The sequence below is a fragment of the Stigmatopora nigra genome, chromosome 7, assembly GCF_051989575.1.
Source record: "Stigmatopora nigra isolate UIUO_SnigA chromosome 7, RoL_Snig_1.1, whole genome shotgun sequence".
NCBI lineage: Eukaryota > Metazoa > Chordata > Actinopteri > Syngnathiformes > Syngnathidae > Stigmatopora > Stigmatopora nigra.
The window spans coordinates 2,954,988-2,979,193 of record NC_135514.1 but is presented as its reverse complement, the minus strand read 5'-3'; the positions used below and the strand labels follow the sequence as shown (position 1 = coordinate 2,979,193).

Below are 24,206 nucleotides of genomic sequence, written 5' to 3'. Positions count from 1 at the left end.
TGAGCTGAAGGTTGAATATATATAATGCTTGCTCAAGGCAACTGAGGCACGACCCAGCAAACAAACCGGCATTTGTTCAACGTGTTTCAGATTTTCTATTTTTATTTTTACCATTATTTAAACCTGTGATGAAAGCCGATCAGCTACTGCCAATGCATTCATAGAATAATAAAGCTGAAAGTCCACTTGGACCAAATTGGGACCAAAAATAACCACTCTGACACATTTCTTTAATATGATAATTCTAATAATATACATATCTGCATATTTTATGTGGGGGTGGGGTGATATGATTGTGGGTTTGTCACTTTTTTTTGTGTTTGCATTTATGCAATTAAAAAAAGTGCTTGTAATTTTAGCTTTAAGATGTGCAGCATTATTTATCAATAAAATTGCTTTTCAGGGCTAATATACAAACTGGTTACAATTCATTCTAAATTGTATTGAAAGTTTATTTGGCAAATTAGCTTTTAAATGCAAATTACACATTCTGTGGCAAAAGACTGCTGAACATAAATGATGATTAAGGTTTTCCTTTTTGGCCAAAAAATGATTCATATTCAAATCAAACCTATATAATATTTTAAATAATCTCTGATGTTTTGAATGCTCTTATCGAAATGAAAAGGTGCCAAACACAATCCACAATCTATTAAAATCAAAGCTAAGAATGGGAAAAAAAGTTTTAACAATGAAACACAAAAGGTGAACATTTGTTTTTTAGGAGAAAGTTTTCGTAAACCAAAATTTTTTCAAAGTCTTTCGCCACTTTTTTTGTGTTATTTACAGTCAATAGCCAATATATATTCAGTCATATGCAAGTGTGAATCATTTTGAAGTTCCAATGTCCCATTTGGTTTGTGAAAATAGCACTGTGAGTAGAACATAAATTGAGGGCGTGCTTTTTGGCAATGGTGAATGCATTGAAAGCAAGAAAAGGCTGTGCCTTTAGGAGTACTCCAAGCCTTCTGCACTACGTCTGCCAAAGTCCATCCAGCCCTCGTAATCTCGGTCCTTTATCCTGTGCTCAGGTGTCAGGCCGCTGGCTCTGCTTGTGATGGAGCTTCTGCTTTTGTAAGGCATGCCTAGAAAACAAAATTTTGTTTACATTTCAAACCTGACCTTTGTGGTGGCTGCATGTAAATGATCGTTATTTGAATTTTAGCATTAAACATCAAGTTAACACATGATTTAGTTTTGCCGGCCGAATGTGTGGCCCCAGTGTTGCCGGTTTGATGCCTGTGGCTTAAATCTTTTACTGGAAACTCATTTGACTGCCATCGGCGACGTTATACGTCAGATTTACTTTATAAGTCACTGTCAGTCCCTCCCTCTCACAATGGATTGGACATTTAGTGCCATCAGTGGTGCTGAAATCTTGCATTCAGAGCCACCTCTACCAGTTTCAATGAATTATAGATGGTTTGTTCTCAATGAATTAAATACTGTAGGAAAATAATCTCATTAGTTATTGGGAGCCATAATGAGACATGGTCTCTAGTGCCTTTTTAATCATAAATTTTCTTCATTAGACTCTTCTCCATTCATACTCTCATTGATACTCATTGATTAGCAACAGCTCAAAATGTTCTCAAAAGAATTCAGACTCTTTTTTTTATTTCAAAGTGGTGAAATGATTAATAAATGCACACATTTTCATTTATTTTTACTTTTAAATTCTTAGTGTGGCTCTCAAGTAATAATGTTTGAAAATATGAATTGTTTATGGCTGTCTTTGTCAAAAAGGTTCCCGACCCCTGATTTATAGTGTATTATTTTATAATTTATTAACATTTTATGATGTCACGCAATCATAAATTGTATTAAAAAAACAATGATTGATAATTAAAAAAAATAATTATCATAACAGCAAATAGTATATATTATCTCAAATTTGGCAGGTAAATTCTCGGCATCGATACTTGAGGTCCAATTTTTCATTGTTTTTGTAGACTTTAAGGCTAACAGATTCATATATGCGAGCAAGTTATGAGTCACCCACTAGAAGGCATGCCCGCTCTTCGTCACAGTGTTTAGCCCGTAAAGCACACTTGTCCACGACACGCTGTGGATGATAATCACTGATTCTGTCTGTTCCTTTCCTGCATTGTTGAAGATACTTAAATGTTTTATTGTAATATTATGCCTAAAGAAGAATTCAATGTGTTGGAATATTCGTTTCCCAATATTTTATCAACTTGTGTATGATAGAACATCTATTACCTGCAAGTTGGAAATATTTAATTTTTTATAATTCTAAACAATCAGAAAAAGTGTTCACCTTTTCTGGTGATGAGCTTGACCAGTAACTGGCTTAAAGTGTTGAAAGCCTCTGCGTCTTCCCGAGGATGCTCGAGGTTGGTCTGCGACACTGATAGGGGGGAACCAGCAGAGCGGGCCTGGCGCGTGCGGTTGTATGACGGGCTGTCCGATATCATGGTCTTGCCATCATGAGTCACCTAGAGATGAGAAGAGAGGTTTTTCAGGGTCTCTTAGGTATCGTTTGAGTGTGTACATATCTATTCTTATGAAATAGAACAGTTTTCTAAGCTTCGAATGAGAGACTGATATGTAGGAGGTCCAAAAGAATTCATTTGAGGCACTGCAGTATTTCTTTAAAGTTGGTGGACCAACTCTTGATATACAACTATTTTCGGAGCAAATATCTTTCCCCTGTCGACATAAAGTCAAAGGTAACAAAATAAAATACATGGTGTTAAAACTGCTGCTGATGGTTTATGTGTTCGTACTTGTGATTCCAGTCACACAAGGACCGAATCTTGATCTATAACCTTTTAGATGGGGACATTTTCCCCTTGTGGACATAATGTGAATGCTAGGTAGTGATATCCGAGGTCAAAATAATTCTACTGCTAGAGTGTGTGTTTGTGTGAGAGAATGGCACTCACAAGGGACTGTGAGGGCAGACTCAGTGAGACCTTGGAAACAGCAGCCAGAAAGACCACCACATAGATAACAACATTCATGCCTGCAGGAAAGAGGTGACAAGAAAATGATATAATAACATATTAAACCCTTTCATCTACAAATGAACACTTTTTAACCTCTTACAGGGAACTCATTTAAATCATTGGCTGTCAATCATTAGCAATGGTACTAAAAGATGCACATTTAAGGTGTCAATTGCATGCAATAAGTTAAATATTGTAATGACGAGAAAAACATTAAATGCGGTCGTGACCACAACGTATTTCTGTTTTTATCGAATTTAATTTCATTTTTGTAGTTTTTCCAAACAGCAGTAATTTATACATGTATTTATAGTAATATAGTGAAAATGTATTAGATTATATATATATATATATATATATATATATATATATATATATATATATATATATATATATATATATATATATATATATATATATATATATAGATATATAGATATAGATATAGATATAGATATAGATAGAGATAGAGATAGAGATAGAGATAGAGATAGAGATAGATATAGATATAGATATATATATATATATATATATATATATATATATATATATATATATATATATATATATATATATATATATATATATATATATATATATATATATATATATATATATATATATATATATATATATGATAACAAATAGTAATCACACAAACAAAGAACCCTTCATGCAGTACAAAACCAATGAGGCCATATTAAGGCATAAACTAAACTGCAATGTCAGCACAATCCCAATGGAACACTGCCAACAACCTTTAATTGATTGTTTTGCTTCTGCGTCATTTGCATTATTCAATATTCCACGTGCCACTCTGACTAGAATACATTACAAAAGTATCCTAATCAATAGGTCAAAATGTCGTCCAACCTTTTAAGTAATCCATTGAAATTAGAATACACTTGCCAATTAATTAAAATACGGTGTTCTATTGGCTAAAGTTCCAAATGAGTTGTATATTTAATTACATGTATGACAAATTTTAAATACATGTAATAAATAGCTTTTTGAATTCATTCCAATTTGAGCCACGATTCTCGCACAAAGGTGCTGATGTAAATAGTCATTCTTTCAATGCTAATATTATTCCTGTTTGCAGTCGGTGTTTGTCAGCCATGTATTATTCACATGGCGGTGAAGGATGGGCTGCCATGAGTAGAAGTCCTCCAATCTCTACTCATTTCCATTTTTTTACAACCGTTCTGCATTTTTAATAACGTCAGAGAATTCAAGATAATTGGTAAGTTTCCTATTCCACAATCCACAGCAATGGATGATAATTATTTATTCAATAATGTGTTTTCATTGGCCCAGATTAATGGATTATTCTCATTAATATTAAGTCAAGATTAATCATATTTTAAATTGACTAACATGAAATTAGCATATTCTGCCCCTATTTAGGATTATAGCTACAGTATATTAAAATATAGTCAGAAGAGAAGAGAAACAATTGAAAATAAGTAATCAGAAACTCGTTTGAAACTACTAAAAAAATAGTAATTTTAATAATTTTGTTGCTCACCTGCAGCCATGTGTGCTGACGAGGGCTCTGTCAAGATGAAGTGAATCAGCTTGTGAGTGCACAAGAGAGACGACACAATGTTTTATACATACGCCAGAAGAGGGCGGGGGTAAAGGGAAGTAGGACGGGCCTAATTCTGGCGTCAAAACCAAAGCCGGTGACGCATGTGAACACGCAAAAATCACTTTTGACGTATGTAGGAGACACACTCAGTGCGCATGAATGTGACAATACAAACTACACAAATCCTGTCTTTGCTTCGAGCTGTTTTCCTCCAAATTATCGGAAGCACATCAAGGTGCACTTGGGTGCCCTTTTCAATTTCAGGGAGGCCCGGCGTAGGAAACCCATAGGAATTGTTGTCAGTTGGCAGGTATCGCTGTGTCATAAAGCTAACATATTTATACGTTTCTCCCGTGAACACTTGGTCTGATTAAAGTTCAGACTAAATGAGTCCAAAGGGAATCGTAATGTAATTTACACCTTTGCTTCTGGGATGCACACAATGATTGTCTGAAATGAACTTGTATGTGTGAATGTGTTGGTGTCAATGAAATATTGTGAAGGAAAAAAGTCATTCTGTCGAGAGAAAAAAAATGATGTTCGCTTTACTGCTCCTGATTAAAATTTCACAATCAGCTACCTCAGCTGGTTTCTATACTGTCTCCAGTGGAAAAAAATGTATTTTTTTACTGCCTTGCTTCTCAGGTTAGAACATATGAGCCATATTCAGTGCAGAAAAAATGTAAATTTAACATTAGAACACTGCGATTCGCTTTTAATTTACCAGCTATCGCCTTAACTGAAGTTATTATAATTCTTTCAAAAACAGGGGTCACTATAGTGTAAATATTTTCAACAGTTATTAGCTTAACTCATTCACTGCCAGTCCAAGCCATAGACAATGTGTTGTCATAGTTAGTAAAAATCGGATTTGTTTTGTATTGAGAACACCTATTGATGGCAAAGGACGTCAATTTTAACCTTGTAACTATGAGTTAAAATGGATGCGGCATCTATTGCTAACAATTTCATTAAAAAAAGGCTCACTATATGAGGACACGAGATTTATATATATTAAAAAAAAGAATAAATCGTCACCAGACATTTGGTCGCCGTTTTTCTGGTCGCCAGTCAAATGTACTTAGATATTAAACAGTACTTAGATATTAAACTCTCTCTTAGATATTAAACTCTCTCTGATGAATATATATACAATTTGGAGAGATGGTTTCAACAGTAAACTCTGTCACCATGTGACCAGCAACCAAAAGACTGGCGACCAAAAGGGAGCAAAAGACTGGCGTCCAAAAGACCGGCGACCAAAAGACCGGCGGCCAAAAGACCGGCGACCAAAAGACCGGCGACCAAAACACCGGCGACCAAAACACCGGCGACCAAAAGACCGGCGACCAAAAGACCGGCGACCAAAAGACCGGCGACCAAAAGACCGGCGACCAAAAGACCGGCGACCAAAAGACCGGCGACCAAAAGACCGGCGACCAAAAGACCGGCGACCAAAAGACCGCCGACCAAAAGACCGCCGACCAAAAGACCGGCGACCAAAAGACCGGCGACCAAAAGACCGGCGACCAAAAGACCGGCGACCAAAAGACCGGCGACCAAAAGACCGGCGACCAAAAGACCGGCGACCAAAAGACCGGCGACCAAAAAAACGGCGACCAAACCTCCGAGCACCGAATAAATAAATGCTGATTGGCCTCACAATTCTGGAGTCCTGGGTTCGATCCAAGGTGAGTCCTCACTATGTGGAATTTGCAAGTTCTTCCTGGGCTTGCATGGATTTTCTCAAGGTACTCTGGTTTCCTTCCACATTCTAAAAACATGCATGGTAGCCTGGTTGAACACTGTAAATTGCCTCCAGGTATGAGTGTGTACCTGAATAATTGTCCGTCTCCTCCTGCCCTGCGATTGGCTGTTCTCATTCAGATTGTTTTTTTCTTGCACCTCGATGGAAGAGCACCAACAAGGAGACTAAAGGATACAGAAAGATGATTGAAGAACACTTGATGCGGAAGACTGACAACAAGAAAGGATGGCATAGGAATGGGCAAGGTGAGTGTGTCTAATTGATGGAACAAATAATGAAATTATATACCTAGGAGAATTATTCATTCATTCATTGCCAACACTGTTTATCCTTGCTAGAGCCTACACCTGAACTACACTCTGGTCCCCAATCAGTCGTAGGGCCCATAGAGAGACCATTCGCACTCACATTTATGCCGCCACCGAGCAGGAATCGATCAAGAACCAAAGTAACCAAAGCCCAGTGAGAAATAGAATGTATTAATATTTGCTCAGTCATTGCCAGTCCCAGCACAAACAGCTCAATCCCAATATGGGTCACTCGATGCCTATTTGCAAGTGTAACCAATCCTACAACCAATGGCGAGAGGGCCCTTGAGGGGATCCTCAAACTGCAGGGCAACCAGTCTACAGGCGTATTGCCTCAGTCTCACCAATATGTTGTACACGATGTGACTACAGATAAAGAGAATTCAAGTGTATGCGTTTTGTGTTATCGTCACAATATTTCCATTGAAAGCTTGAAGATAAAACTTGCTCTCCGTTGTTGTTGTTCTTGTCAACAGGGATTGTGAAGATGGTAGAAAGAAGTAGGTAGTGCACATGTGGTGGCAGAAACCTTGCACAAGAGCATACAGTAAGTGTGTTTACTGGAAAAATGCTACTTGTCCTTTATATTTTAGTGGGAAGAACCACAAGCTGTGGGTCAACATGGTGTCTTTGTAATGTAATGTGATGTGTGGTTTTTAAAAGCTTTCAAGTACCAATCAATGCTTGACAGTTTTATTCACGCCATTCAAGGTCGGTTTATACTTTATTTATTCAAAACTTATACAAATGATGTTTACAGTATGTCTTTTACATTTACTAGTTGCAGTCAAAAGTTGACCTTTTCATTCATAGCAAGAGAAAGAAAACAGATGACTTTAACCTTTAGATTAGAATATAGCAACTGCTTATGGGCTTTTTCTTCATATCTGAACATTTTAACATGTCACGCTTATACTTTACAACAAGTCACGTCTGTATTGTTTTCACTTTAATGCACGAGAGTTATAAAAACACGAGAAATGTATATGACATTTTACCTCTTGTTCGTTCATGAAGGAGTTGGAGGAAAAAAGTACGTAAAAAAAAACAAGAAAACCTTTTCTCTCCAGAGTTTTATGTCATGTCTGTCATGGTCTGCTGCTAGCTTTCTTGTATTTTTCCATTGTTTCGTCAGGACAGCATATAACCTCCTGAGACCCAAACTCCTCCAAGCCATGCATTTTTATTTTCTCTTTTGATATTTAGGCTAATTAGGACCGGATGAGTGTAAAAACAAAGAACGATCTTTTTACGTGATGTAGTTTCTGAAAAAAAAAGATGTCTACATCACAAGTGGCCCTTGTAGTCCTAAATTTAACATTGTAGTCTTTGACAACCAAAATGTGATGTCCACACATGGAAGCCAAGTCATAGGAGGTTAATCTCAGGTCAGATATTACCTTGGTAGTCGCCAGCATGTCATCGTGTGCCTATTGTTGTTGTTATTCTTCTCGCATTTGTCTTGTTTTTGGTTTATGGATTGCTATGCAGTGTTTAGTATCCTCTGCCTTGTGTGGTATTGTATTTTTTTTTTGTAGTCCTAACCTTTTAAAGCCCCTTGCTCATTGCCTAAGTTACTTTTGGGTTGTTTCTGTTTTTTTTGTCGATCACCATTGACCTTTTTCATGGACACCCTTTATTACATCCTCTTTGTGTCTGCATTTTGGGAGTATTTTGAGTAGAATAAATCTTGCACAACGCCATCTTGGTTCTGCTTCGGCGGACTGTATCACTGTCAAAGTTAAAATTCCGTGGGGAGTTTGCCGGGTATAAAATGGCTACACAACTGAAATAGTTTGGAAAAAATAGATTACCAAGATATAACATTAAAAAAATTGCAGTGTGTATTACTGTGTACAGTTCTTATCATCTTTAGGAAAATAAACATAATAAAATAAAATATATATATAAAAATTTAAAAGCTTAAACAATTAGGCATTTTTCAATTTGGACACATGTTCTGAAAACTGCAGTATGCCCCAAATAAGAATTACAAAAAATGTTACTGTAACTACTCATGATAAATATGGTTAACATTGGCTGAATCTTCCTGTCATGTGCAACTGTTCTTATTCAACTATGCTGTCAATGGCACCTGTCTTAATGCCACCAACTTTCATTTCACCTCTATTTTCATACCATCTGTATCTCCTGAAGGCAAGTTCAAAACTCATAGACTTGCATCCTAAACATGTCACCAATCACATTAACCACTATGGAGTCGTCCATAGACTTAACATGAATGTTTTTGTCCCAAAGTAAATTCAGACTAAACTACAAGGCATGTCACAATAATTGAAATTTGAATAATTAGCAATGTGAATCAGAAACAAAAACAAGGTCTTATCTCAGTTTCATTACAGAAGCAATTGCCAAATGACACAATAAACTAAAAAATGATGTTCAATGGAATGCTTTCGGTTTAGTTTGATGAACACATGAGGCACAAAGCTTCCAGAAAGTGAAGCTTCTGTGGAAAATCAACTCGATTGTTTGATTTTTTTTTGACAGAAGGCTACAAAATCCCTCTTCTTTCCACTTCACTTGGCTTGTGCAATATCAGGATAATTTCAAGCAAGAGTTGCACTAATTCTTTGAATTTTTTTTTTCCTATGAAGAATCAAACAGGGTCTTCATTAACACCGTTTCACTACACATGAAGAATGAGATAAAATAAATGAATAGAAATAACTACTTGTGTTACTGAAGGTTGAATTATTATTTAGACTTTTTTTTCGCATTGTCATCCTTAGGTAGTTACCCCGTGATTGGCTAGCCACCGATCCATGGTGTCTCCTACCTAGTGCTGTATATTTAGGTGGGATAGACTCCGGCACCCCCCGCGACCCTTGTGAGGATAAGCGGATCAGAAATCCTTACGTAACTTATGTACAGACATGGAAACGTGAACCAAATAACAATATAAGATACACATTAGTAGAGCAAAATGACAGAAATAATTATATTTTTCAATTTGCCAAAGCAGGGTTAGGGTTAGGGTAAATTTTTTTGGTTTCAAATCGTTGCTTTCATTTCTTTCACTTGTTAAAAAGAAAATGAAAGCTAAAAAAATGCGAAAAAATGTGATGTGAACTGGAAATATTTAATTTTATAGGCATTTTTGGGGGTCAAATAATAATTTTAACACTATAATTCCCTATAACGCATTTTGACCACAAAGTTAATGCACAGTACTTGAATTGTTTTATTTTCACCACATCAAACTCTTCATATAATGAGTTTCATCAGGATGTTAGCCTCTTCTAGACTGAACCAAAAATGGCATATGGCTCACCATGACATCAGTGCAAAGCAAGTATGCATCATCGCATTTTTTAAAAGAATGTTTATTTGTCCGCTTTGATTCGCTCTCCTCACAATAATGACTCATCCTACTTCAATTAATTGCCACATTTTGTCAGCTCCCACTGCAGAAGATTAAGTCATTTTTTTCAAAATGTAGACTAACGTGGATGATCATGATAACGTCAATATGTACGTGCAAAAACGGAGCCATTTACAATGCCCATGAAGAAGAAAAAAAATCATCAAAACTGCCAATGAACCCTGACAATAACGCAAGAGGTCAAATTGTGACCAGACGAAGAACCACAAGAATCATACACATGCCCGTAGGCGTTGTAGTAAAAATAACTTGAACTCCCTCAGCCAAAGGTGGAAACAGAGGTGAAACTATTGTTTTATTGCAGGGTGACAGGAAAAAAAATATTAAACTGAGACTACAACAGACTACAATTGAATTTACCCACAAAACAACCAATAAGATAATACGTAATGACTATGGTGACATATTCCTTTTATGAAAGAATTACTGTAGATGAGACCTTACTTAATTGCATGTCAGCAACGTGAACAAAAGATTAGTTTAATTAATTTTGCCTTTTGTGCTCCTCTTCAATGCCCAAGTATTGTTTTTGAGTCAACAAATACGTTTAATAAACACTGATTAATTTCATACAAGGAATTTAATCTTATTATCAAGAATAAAATAACAGTTCGTGTAATATTGAGCTTAAAGTGATCATCTGTAAGTGCCGTTTGAACAGCAATTCATCGTAAAAATGAGTTTCTCGAGGGAAATAACATGAGAAGATTTTGGACTCATTGCACTAATACTTCCTTCCGTACCACCATCTCCCTTTCATCATAACATTGGTTTCAGTGTAGCCACTTGACATTCTATCACTGTTTTTATTTAATTGGAGCTACTAATTTTACAATCAACATTAGCAAATTGCATCAAAAGTTTTGCTTTTGAGGTGAATATTGATCTCCAGACTGTTTTTTTTTTTAAATTAACCCAGCTAGTTTGCACATTAGTTTCAACAAATATGATAAAAGAGACTGCGGGTCACCAACACTGACATAATTCTAAATTCACTGGGGAAAACACTGTAATGGCCGTAGAGAGATGAATGCCATTCTCCAATCTGGTTTACATGAAACTTTTCAAACACAAATTATGATAATTTTTGTTAGTTCTTTTTTTTTATAGCCATTTTCATTTAGTTTTTTGGGATAAGTCGCACCAGCCAAATAACACACAACGAAAACGGGGAAAAAATACAAGTCTCACTGAAGTATAAGTCCCACTGTTTGCAATATGATAGGGAGTGAGGCTGGTTGTTTGTCTCTCTGCGTACCCTATGACTGACTGGCGACCAGTCAAGGGAGTAGTCTGTCTTTTGTCCAAAGACAGCTGTGTTAGGCTCCAGCAACCTCGCAACCCTTTTATGGATGGGCGGTATGGAAGATGAATGAATGAGTATAAGTCGTATTTTTGGAAGAGCATTTTTGTCAAAAACCAAGCATAAACATAAGTTAAAGTAATATAATAATGAAATTGAGATTAACCAGCTCTATAGGCATTTATTAAAGTCACAGTTTGAGATATATATCTCTACCCTGTCATGGTCTTCCCTGTCAGCAAACCTTTTATGACCGTAATTTAAGTCATGTCGCGATATTGTTGAGTTTGATGGAAAAGAGGGACCCGATGGTGTGGGGTGGGGCTCACAAAAGGTCAGCAGACCGGATTGTCGCTCATGAAGGAGACATCCCTGTTGCCTAGACCTTTTACGACAAATTGAAAAGCCTGGGCACATCTGTTGGGTTGTTTTGCGGCTCTGTGAAAGATCCTGAATCCAAAAGTGATGTACTGCAATAGCTGCCATGAATGGCAATATGACAATCCAACATGCAATCATTCTGAAACTGGCCCAAATTACAGAAACATTGCTTGTCTGTGTCAAAGCATGTAAGGCAGCGGACATATTTTCACAAGTTGGCAAATTCTTTGTCTGATTTCTTCAAAAACAAGTTTTGGTTGAATGTTTAAATAGGTATCTTTGTTGTTAGATTTTATTAAGAAAAGCATAAGTCTTGCATATTTTAAGGAGGTTTCAATCATTTCCTCAATTTTTTTCAATTAATGAAGACATAGGGGAGAGGAAGAGTTAAATAACTTTCTGAAAATGTGTGTTTTAATATTTGCCATATAACTAGAATCTATAGTTATTCTACTGTCATGACATAATTTTCTGTTTGAGTCTACTTTGTCTGCTTGTAGTCAAAACAATAAAAAAGTGTGAGGGGGTTTGTACAGTACGCATTCCTAACCGTATAACATCTACTTAATATTATAAATGTGTTGTTAAATGGAAAATCTCAGCTTTTTGGTTGGGAAGTTGTAAGTTTTCAAGGGCATTGTATTTTGATAATCAAACCCAATGATATATCATTAACTGAGATATAGCAATGGCTGCCATTAATGGCAACCATGAATGAATGAAGCCTAATGATGAACTAGGCGGGGCTTGAAGCTAGCATTTGATGGCTTCCGACCCCTCCCACTTAAAAATCTACTGCCTTTAATAGGTGTTTTTAATGAATGTGTTAAGCAAATGATAATTTTTGAATAGATGTCCACTATAGTTCATCAGATTTCATTTAGTTTACACTTTCGGAAAGCAAAAAAAACATAACAGACGTTCCATCTTCTGCTCTCCTTCTCTTTCCCATGGCTCCCCACCAATCCTGTCATGTTTTGACAGTTGGTTTCCGCAGCCTTATTGCCAGCCTGAGGCAGTCTGTCGCTGGCTGGTAATAGAGATTTCCTGGCTGAATAAACAAGTGCTGGAAACAGCACAACAACAAAAACACAATGCAAATAAAATGTCTGAACACATGTTAAAATGCCTGTTTTTTTTTAAATACATCAACCAATCAAATCTGAATATTCATTTATTCGTTCATTTTCGTAAGGGTTGCGGAGGTTGCTGGAGCTTATCCCACCTGACTTTGGGTGAAAGTCAGACTGCACCTGAAACTGGTGGCCAATATAATCACCAAAATCCTTATTTAAGAAAATCTTTTGGGTCAATGGACCCTACATTGGACAGCTATTCAGAAGCTGACGTTTAAGATCTTTTACCCTTTTATACAAGTGACATTTATCCGTAATTAGAAAAAAAGAGTGCTCGTTATTGTATTACGTTTTAAATTATGATTATCATATTATTTTTTTGAAATATGATTAGGTAAAAAATGGACTGGACATCTTGGGCCATCAATGGCAGTCAATAAGTAAGCCTTGTAAGGGTTTAAAAAGGCATAAAAAGGTTAATAGGGGCATTAAAAACAGCTGCACTTAAGGTGTTACACAAGTCAACACACCCTATTAAGAATGAGATTGTGTTAATTTGATAGTAAGCAGTGTTGTGTTTACACCATTGCTTTATTCTGAAATTCTGGCTAAATTGGAGACCTTGGTTTCATCGGATCCACACGTTTTTCAGAGTGTATATTCGGTGCGTCATATCATCATTGCAGGTGTGATGTAGCTCTGCCATGACATCTGTGCTTTGATTACAGCTATTGCATGAGAGCCATTGCCGTATTGGGATTCTGACAGCCACAGCAGCATTTTTCACAACACATGTATCATCAGTGCATTTTAGATTTACTATCATCTAAAGTATAAATCCATATAAATCCAGCTGTAAATAAAAAGATATCTGCTGGTCAGCCTTGTTATCTTGTGTGTTGCTACAGTGTTGATTAGATTAGAGTTTATAGCAATATCGGTCTCAAGGAATAATATTTGAAAATATGAATTGTTTATTAGTTTCCAGACCCCCGGCTTATAAGGTTAAAACGTGGTAACCCATTGCAAATGATGAAAGAAACTATGTAGAATTTTGTGTAGTAATTCATAAGTTTGTTTCCCATTATGTACAAGAAAATATTTGTGCTTTTTTTGAAACATTTTTTTCTGTCACTGGAACGTATTCTTTGTTGTAGATTGTTTCAGTAGTGTGAATACTAGTATCTTGTAATATACCATAGACTTCATTTTTAACTTATTTATCGCATAACATCTGTTTGTGTTTCTCGAGGCGGCATGGCACCAATAGAGAGGTGGCAAACACTCTTTGAATATTGGACATATGGCACTTTAGAGACAAGCTTGAAGGAGAGACAAAAAGAGGCTTGAGGAAAATTCAACCTGACATTTATACTACTATTTGTTACATTCATAAGGTGATAACATGGACAATATATGGGAAATATGGATTGAATCATTCATTTTCAATGTTGCTTATTCTCACTTGGGTCATGGGGCTGCTGTAACATATCCCGGCTAATATATGGCACAAATTCTAATCCCAACAATATAGCCAACCCAACAAAACTTAACCGCTTCCAGTGTTGATTTGTTGAGAAATAAGATGCCATGTAAATTTGCCAATGCAATTTATTTCAACCTTTGATACAAAACAAAAAAAAACAGTGCATTTAATATTATACAACAACTTAAACATACTATACACAATTTTAATAGCAACATTTTTTCTGTTGCATCAAGAGTGACCACAGCAATTTTCTCGTATCATACATCAAAAAGACACCTGGCAATTTGTGCGATAACCAACTAAAAAAGAATTGAGTACTGCAGGGAATTTTAAAGCAGTTTTTGAAGTCTCAAGAGACTTAATGTAGCTTTTAAAATTTGGGGTTTTGATAAAACATATCTGTACTGACTGTTAAAATGGGTTAAATCAAATCCCTCTTCACACTTGCTGAGACAATTGCCTTTTATATCCTTTTTTTTTTAAACCCACAAACATACTTTTGCATAATCCGATTTGTTTTTAAAGATTTTTTTTTTTAATAATGTAACTGTGTCTCCTATTATTTTAGTTGTATATCGGCAGGGAACACATAGAAATCTGTTGCCATGATCAAACTGATCAAAGTAAAGTAGATACAACTTGAAGAAGATAATGCCTTTATTTATATATATATATATATATATATATATATATATATATATATATATATATATATATATATATATATATATATATATATATATATATATATATATATATATATATATATATATATACATATATATATATATGTATATATATATATGTATATGTATATATGTATGTATGTGTATATATATATATATATATATATATGTATGTATGTGTATATATATATATATATATATATATATATATATATATATATATATATATATATATATATATATATATATATATATATATATATATATATATATATATATATATATATATATATATATATATATATATATATATATATATATATATATATATATATATATATATATATATATATATAAAGGCATTATCTTCTTCAAGTTGTATCTACTTTGATCAGTTTTATTAATAAAAACACGAGAGTGAGATATACACTGTAGATCAGTTTTAGATCTACCTTGACACTGTCTTCAGTCGGTTCTCCAAGAAATCCACAAGTTGTTCCACGTGATTGTTTTACTTCCATTTGTCTTTTACCACCTGACAGCTACCGTGATGTATTATGATTCGCCATTAGCAGCTGACTATGTAATCTCCTCAGAGAAATCGTTAGGCGCACTGCCAACAAAGCAGTCATTTGTCACAATACCATTGTGGCCTGACACCAAGACATTCCAAGTGTGATTTGCAACTTTTTCACATCAACAAAGGAGTGACGTGAAATATATTCTAGCCCTTGTAGAGAAATGAAAGCTTTCCTCTGGGATTAAACAATTATTTGATGTCTTTTCTTGAAGGATAGTCCATAGCAAATTGAGCAAGCGTATGATTTGGTTTGTTGACTTTTAAGTCCACAGAGTGAAACCTGTTGGGTTTTCTTACTTATTAAAAAGCAAGTGATAAAGTGGTGCCTTTTTGCTAAAGTCAAAAAGAAAACTATTTGGATTGAATACACTATTGAATTTTCTCTAATAAAGAACAAGTACCCTCTTGAATTAATATGAATTAAATTGAATTGAATGCTTTTATTGTCATGATCCAAGTACAAGGGTGGTTGATTAATTAGCGCGTCCTGGGGGTGCCGGGTTCAAATCCAGGTCGGTCCACCTGTGTTTGCATGTTCTCAAAGGATATTTGCAGCAGCATTTGCGTAAATGCGCAAAAGCGGTATAAATATGGTAAAAATGTACATTTCGGGGAATTGGCTGGACTTTTAACAGTTACACAAATATACAACAAATATCAAACGCTGATTATTATGAGGGAGTAATTTCCATATGTTAATAAAATGGAAAAAAAGGATGTGTTGGCTCTCTTAGCAAACATAGGTATCATTAATGAGTCTCATCTGTCTCCACATATGCAAATACACTCGTTATTTGCAATTTCCAGATGATTACCATAATGTTTTCCTGTGAGGATGGTAAAGCTAATCAGTAAAAAATCTCATAAATCATATTTAACGCTACTGAACTTTTCATTTAAGATAAACCCATATGAAAATATGGTCTACGATAGAGATATTTCTGTTTGTCCAACAAAGAGGATATCAGCAGGAAACAAATGGAGCAGAGGAAACATTACATTATTTGGTGGCTTTTATTGTTGACTGATGATTTCAAATGGAACAAAGACAAATGCATTCAACAATAAATGGACTGTAAATAATTTGCTAAGTGCTGCTTGGAATATGCTGTACTCCTCCTTACTCTCTATGTATTCAACTATAAATATGAAATCTCAGTCGGTGGACAGTTAATGAGATTACACACGCCAAAGGGGAAAAAAATTGAGCCATTATTTCACAATTTTATGACCCCAGTTCTGCCACTTTAGTGATCTCTTTACCTCTCATTTTGCGTTAGTGCAATTTGAAATTGTGTGTAGTACTGAAACAATGCTACCTCGTTTGAACTTTACTTTTTTGTGATCCCTTTTTGCCATTTAAGGTTTACAGATTCATTAGAAAAAGATGAGGGTTGTGATTGTGCATTCAATGAGCAACGTTAATAAAATACCGCAATCGAGAGCAAGCCTGATGATTGTTTTGCACAGTACAACAAGCAAGATATGGAAAGAATTCTCCCTACAAAGCTTTAACAATTAATGTCTTGGATGACCAAGAGCTTATTGGTTGTTGTTAAAAGGACAGATTACATTTTCCACTTGAGTAAATGTGGCCTGGTGGTCCATCTTTCTTTTTTTTTGGAACATGTTGCTGGAATCAAATTCAAAATGAGTGAATACGCATTTGCAAAATTGTTTCATAGATATGGTTTACTTAGTGTGAATGGTTGTTTGTCTCTATCTGCCCTACGATTGGCTGGCCACGAATTCAGGGTGTTCCTCACCCAGTGCCCATAGTTGCCCTTGTGGGGTTAAGCCAGGCATGCGCAAACTACGGCCCGCGGGCCACATTCGACCCCCGAGGCATCTTAATCCGGCCCGCCGACATTGTCCAAATAATGTTTTATTTTTCCAAGATGGCGCCGTCACGCGGAAGCCAGTGGCAGTAGCTCTGTCCACTCTTATTTGTTTTTTGTGTTTTACAGCCCCTCTATCTTTTATTAAATTACATTTTAATATTTCTTAATACATTCCTTTTTACTTTACTTTGTACATTATACTTTTTACTTTAATGATGAGTGATGAGTATGTTAATACCTTAGTCCTTTTTTTCTGTTTCTGTTTGATATGTACTGTTAACGGATGCAGTTTATTATATGTATCGTATCTTGTGCTGACTCGGCCCATCTGTCAAATTTTTAAAGTCAATGTGGCCCCCGGGTCGAAAAGTTTGCCCACCCCTTGGTTAGAACATCTGCCACACCGTTTTTGACAACTAGAGTTGGATCCAAATCCCGGTCTTGCAGTTCAAAACGTAAAGGAGTGTTTTCTGGGTACACTTGTTTTCCTTCTGGATCCCAAAATGCACAGTTGGCTAATTGTACACTCCAAATTCTCCACAGGTGTAATTGTGAGCATGAGTGGATATTTAAATGGGAAAAAAGGGCTGTAGTTTTAAAACTGACATTTCCACTGCAAACAGTATATTTTAAAAGTTTTTCTTTTGAATCACATTTGAGTGAAAAGTATTGTACTTCATTACATCTGAACAAGATGAGACTGCTTGAGTGGGAGCAGATATGTGAAGATGGATATGATGAAGGACGCACCAGATGCCCAAAAGCGATTAAGTACCAAAAGCTTCATCAGAAAGAACACGAGGTGGAGAATCTGCTCTTGATGTGCAGCATGCCTGTGCATAATAACAAGTGTCAGGATGTCAAGTGGCTTAACAGAACAATGCAAAAAGCAGCAGTGGGCGCATTTGTGTCTGTTTTAGGACAGGGGGTGAGTGTGTTGGCGTCAACATGATGCTCATAAATGTATGGGGCAGAATATTTCACACACATCAGGCAGCTGTGTGCACTACTCCAAATTTGATTGCATTTTTCGTCCCCTGTTCTTTTCTGACCAAATTGATGATATCATCTTAGACTTTTCAGTAGTGAAAGGGCTAAGAATGTGTAAATTCTACACAGTAAAGGACAATATGAAAAAGCTTAAAAATTACTCTGAGGCATGTGAAAAACTCTTCCCTTAGATCAGGGGTAGGGAACTTATGGCTCCGGAACCATATGTGGCTCTTTTGATGGGTGTTTATGGCACTCCGCATTTTTAAATCATAATTTTCCTCATTAGGCTCTTCTGCATGCATTCTCTCATTTATACTCATTGATTAGCAACAGTGAAATAATGTTCTCAAAAGAAATCAGACTTTTTTTTTTACTTTCAAAGTGGTGAACTGAATAATAAATGCTCACATTTTCATGTATTTTACTTTTAAACTCTGAGTATGGCTCTCAAGGAGTAATGTTGGAAAATATGAATTGTTTATGGCTCTCTTCCTCAAAAAGGTTCCGGAACCCTGACCTAAAGTGATTAAATTGAGGAAAATGTTGAATGGCAGACGTGGCAAAGCTTAACATAACAAAGAATCTTCTAGGTTCCATAGTAGCTACAGTCTACTTTTTTTTAAAGTGTAAAAAAAAAATAATCCCAAAAGCTTTGTGGCTTGTCAATATGCAGTTTGCCTAATTTTGCCTGCAATTGGCAAATAACTAAAGTTCATCTCAGCTGGGCTAAGCTCCAGCACCCTTGCAGCTAAGATGAAGACATATAAACAGTCTGTGTATTAACTATGTTTTATATAGTGTTTGAAATTATACATTTAGTTTTTTTTTCAATCTGCATGACCTAATTCTGTTATTTTACTGTCATAATTGCCTTGCTGTTTAATATTTTTGTTTAAAAAGCTGGAGCAAGTCTAGTTTGATTACAGAAAAATCGATTACAGTATTGCAGAAGGCTCCATCTCTGTTGAATCATCAGGGGGGGGGGGGGGGAAATCACAGGAGATAGAACCATAAAACACACATATGCGCTGACTTTACAACACTTGATGTTGACATCCAAATGGTCACAGAGGAGAGTAGATAAGAAAATCAAATATAGCGTATGAAAAACAACATGACAAAAAAATAAACACTGCAAATTTAGTACCTTCCAGAAATTGTCAATATCATTTTGTATAGGCAGTTTTTTTTTCGGGCAATAATTTCATCTTGATAATATGGTACAATTTAAAGGGGTACCTAATCTTACCAGTCATGAGTCCAAATTGATCAACAGGATGTTTTTGTAGATGCAGTAAAAACTGGAGCATAGCATGAATAATTCCATCTACTGTATTCTGAACAAATATGTTATGGTTAAATCCCTAAGAGAATACTTCCAGTTGTTCCTGTTCATTTTTCAAAAAGGGACTATATACAACAAACACAGGTAATGATGATGACTTTGCTTCCTGCTTCTGTCAGGTCCATTCATCGTTTACTCATAAGGAGTCCCGTGAATAATTCAAAAGACACTCATAAGACCCTTTTAATATGATATTGAATGAGTTTTTATTCTTAAATAACGTTGTGCTTCCATCCAGTATTTACAAGTATTTAAAATGAGATCAATCTTACTGTCCACTTGCAGAAGAGATCGCAGCTAAGGACTAAATAAATGTGACTACTTCATGTCATCCTGTCCTACATTACACTCGTGACGCAGGCTGATCTAAGCAGAGCCCTAAATATAACCTTACTCTGGCAACGTCATTATTGTTACAACCCCTAATCAACCTCATCCCATTGTTTAGATCAGGGGTAGGGAACCTATGGCTCGGGAGCCACATGTGGCTCTTTTGATGGGTGCTAATGGCTCTCCGCTAAACTGTGAGCTAAAATCTGGAACCTACCTCTAGAGTCGCTTTAATCTTCCAGTTTTTAATTAAACCTTTCTGCATGCATGCATGGATCTCATTGGTTAGCATCGGTGTCACAATGTTGTCAACATAATTCTGGGACTTTTTGTGCTTTAAAGGCAGTGAAATGACTAAATATGCACGTGTTTTCATGTATTTTTACTTCTAGTAAATCGTAAGTATGGCTCTCAATGAATAACGATTGAAAATATGAACTGTTTATGGCTCTTTCTGTCAAAAAGGTTCCCGACCCCTGGTTTATGAACTACATCAAGTATCTCATGACACATTGCTTGATTGACATAAGGGTGGAGTTTTAGTGACAACATCAACTAGTGGCTGTTTCCCTATGCATTGTTTGTGGTGGAAATTACTATAAATTGTATATTTTTTTTAAAAGCTGGATTTGAGAGTGATTTTATTCATGTAAAAATAAATTAGTGGAGTCATTTTCATTTCATAGCACCTTTAAATTGGGTCTTTGCACTTGAATTTATTTCAATAACACTTTGCGAAAAGCTTTACCAGATAAGGGACAGACCATATTTGTTTCTCTCATAACCTATCCTTATTGACATGCAGGCTTTCACAAAATTAGGATTTGAGACCACAGCTCCAGAGAGTTTGCTCAATAAATATAAGGGAAAAATACTCTAAGCTACATATTTAATATGTTGACGAAGGAGCATACATTTTCTTGCCAAATAGCTTGTTTTGTTGCAACACATTTGTATCATTTCTGTTCCTGTTCGCAAATGCCATTCTTTGGGCATTTTGAGGAGCCACATTTGGAGTAATGCTGACCGGAATCGTACTATGTTGGATTTTGAGGTGACACCTGTCAGGCTCTTGACAGTAATGGTGTTTGTCAACAAGAGAGCCAGAGTGTCACTAATGTTAGTCATCTGGCTATACTGTAAATTTTGAAGTAACACCGAGTGGAATAAAAAAATTGTATAAAAATATATTTTCATTTTACAGCTGTTTTTCCAAAAAGCTGCCATGAAAAGATCAATAATGACAAGTATGACTGATAAAATGTTTTTTTAACATGTGCAAAGAGCGTGGTGCTAAAAATAAATGAAACAATATTAAACATGGCGGCACAGTGAACGAGTACTTAGCAGGTTTGCCTCAAAGTTCTGAAATGGAGGGTTCCATCCCAGGTTTAGACCTTCCCGTGTGGAATTTGTATATTCTCACGGTGCCAGTGTGGGTTTCCTTCAGGTACTCCTCTTTCCTCCCATATTCCAAAAAGATGATTGGTATATTGATTCACCACTTCACTTCAAATCGTAAATGGTTATTCGTCTCCTTGTGCTCTGCAATTGGCTGACAAGCAATTCAGTCTGTCCCCGGCCTGTTGACCATAGATGGCTGGAATAGGCTCGAACACCCCTGCCATCCTCACGATTACAAGCCGATTGGAAGATGAATGAACATTAAAGAGCATGGTGAGGAGTATGCCAAATTCCAGGAGGATGAGACAGGAAGGCAGGCCACTAACTTCTTCTCAAGATCCATTAATGTTCCTTCCTCCATAAAATTGAGGTAGAGACCTTTGCTTTAGATCAGGGGTCTCAAACCCGCGGCCCGCGGGGCAAATGTGGCCCGCGGGATGCTAATTTGCGGCCCGCGTCTTAATATGCAAAATTAATGTCCGTGCGGCCCGCAAGATTGATATGAATGACACGGTATTCGGAGCTGGATGAACCAATCACGGTGAAGTATACGGCTCTGGAGGGCGGGACATTGGCCGGGCTGTCCAAAGTTTAGATCCTTGAATCAAACTGTTTTTATTTTTCAACATGTTTGGTACGTAGGAGGAAGCCATTATGCCAAGAGATAACCTAGAAAGGCAAAGCAGAACATGCAAACCCCACACAGATAGGGCCAGGGTATGGATTTGTACTCCCAACCTTACAACTGTACATTTGCAGTAGTACACACCCCAAACTGTGTCTAAATCATGTTTAATTTTTCAAACAATGACACTTTGAGTAGGTTTGTATTTATTTCTTAGACACTCAAGCAAAATGTAATTCTACTTTATTGTACTTCATTCAATTAGCTGTTTAGAAAATCCCAATAATCTAATAGAAATATTGTTTAGCTCTAAAAACGTCAAATGGAATTAAAATGGAAAGAATACGGCCACGACACATTCTCGGTAGAAGACACACAATCTCATTTTGTTGCCCCTTCAGGAGGTGCCACTAATGAATGTTTCTACTGCAATAAACAACGTCAGTCAAATTGCAGGCAGTTATCTTGTTGTCCATAATGTCACCAATTAACAGTTTTGTATCATATTAACCCTGTCTATTATATTAAGCATGTGTTTCATGTGTTGTCACAGAAAGTGAAACTAAATAATAGTAAAAGACATCTGTCCAAATGCTCATTTGTTATTTTAACCTTTTGTAGGGGCAAAGTTCAGAGTTACAGTCCAGTTAATAGTCTGTCTATGCTGGATCTTTGTTTTTCTGAGTGGATTCCGCTCGTAAAACTAGATTTACATTTGAAAATCCCTTGTGTTTCTGGCTTTTATGTCTGCTCCATCACTATCTTTCTCTTGTGTCCCACTAATCAGGTCCCACCCCCACCTATGTCTTGGCTTCATGGTCCTATTCCTCCGACTTCATTTTCCAAAGTGAGAGATGGATAAAAAAAGAAAAGAAAATTTAAACAGACTATTATGGTTAGTATTCATTTGTACCTTTTCAGAACTGTATACATTTTTTAATATGATGCCTATTACACTAGTAGTAATTCAAATGAAAGACCAATCAATGAAAATATTTTGCTTTTGCAGTGTGTAAAATGAGTAGAAAATTTGCCACATTATTTATAAAACTGCACATTGGCTACTAGATAGCACACCTGCTTTAGTTTTGGAAGGTTAATGGCTACTCAGTTTATGTGGCTTGCCTGTGTTTGGGGTTCCTACATCACAAAAACATGAATGATGGATGAAGTCGGAACTTTACAGCCATCTCGCTAATTGGTCGCTAGTTATAATTTGTTATATTATGCAACTGTTGAAAATAATGAGAGGGAGAGAGTCCCCAGCACTCCCGAGCATTGCCACTATGGACTCCAAAAAGATTGGGTACTCTGAGCTGCTGTTTGGTGGATTGGAACGTCCAAGGAATTCTTACCATGTGTTCAATTTAATTAAATTTCCAAAGTTTTTGTTTTCCCTAGGCTACAAGAAAATTGAATATTGACTGCTAGTGTAAACCTGAAGTGCAAAGGCAATAGGAATATAGATGGGAAACTATAAAAATTGATCAGTGTGTGGATAGAAGCCCAGTATGGAAAAAGTTCCCTTTCTGACATCAGTCCAAATCTCTTGAAGCTTTGTGAGTGTTCTATGGGACCATCTGTCTCATCAGAGCTCATCTTCATCTAGTAGTCAAGTTAATAAATCTCCCTTCTCTATTTTTAGCATATACATAATTGAATTGATTAAATTCTAAGAGCACCAGATACATGATGTGTATTGTGTATCAACTGTATGATAAGATTTATGCCATTGAAAAAAAAATCAATGGTAAAGTTAATTCATTTGCTGTACCACTTATCCTCACATTGGTCATGGGGTGTGTTGGAGCCTATGACAGCTGACTGAGCACCAGGCGGGGCAATGGCCTAAATAGGTGGAGAGCCAATCACAGGGCACAATGAGATAGACAACCATTAACGAGCACACTCATATCTATGGGAAATTTAGAGTGTTCAACCAGCCTAACCTGCATGCTTTTAGGATTTTGGAGAAAACTGGAGTATCCGGACAAAACCCACACAAAGCCGGGTAGAACATGCAAACTCCACAAGGGAAGTTCTGCATCTGGGATTGAAATTTTGCTCTCAGAACTGCGAATCCAACGTGTTAATCACTCACCCACTGG

The 24,206-nt window shown here is 36.2% G+C and overlaps 1 protein-coding gene across 1 annotated transcript; it reads right to left on the bottom strand.

Annotated features, from left to right (window-relative positions):
* Positions 1-211: 211 nt before the first annotated feature.
* LOC144199387 (cholecystokinin-like) lies at positions 212-4,545 on the bottom strand. Its single transcript, XM_077720989.1, has 4 exons — positions 4,501-4,545; positions 2,910-2,989; positions 2,282-2,459; positions 212-1,085 (listed from the first exon to the last, which is right to left on the bottom strand). Exons 1-4 carry the CDS (start codon positions 4,508-4,510, stop codon positions 949-951), a joined length of 405 nt encoding a protein of 134 aa, XP_077577115.1. The 5' UTR covers positions 4,511-4,545; the 3' UTR covers positions 212-948.
* Positions 4,546-24,206: the final 19,661 nt, after the last annotated feature.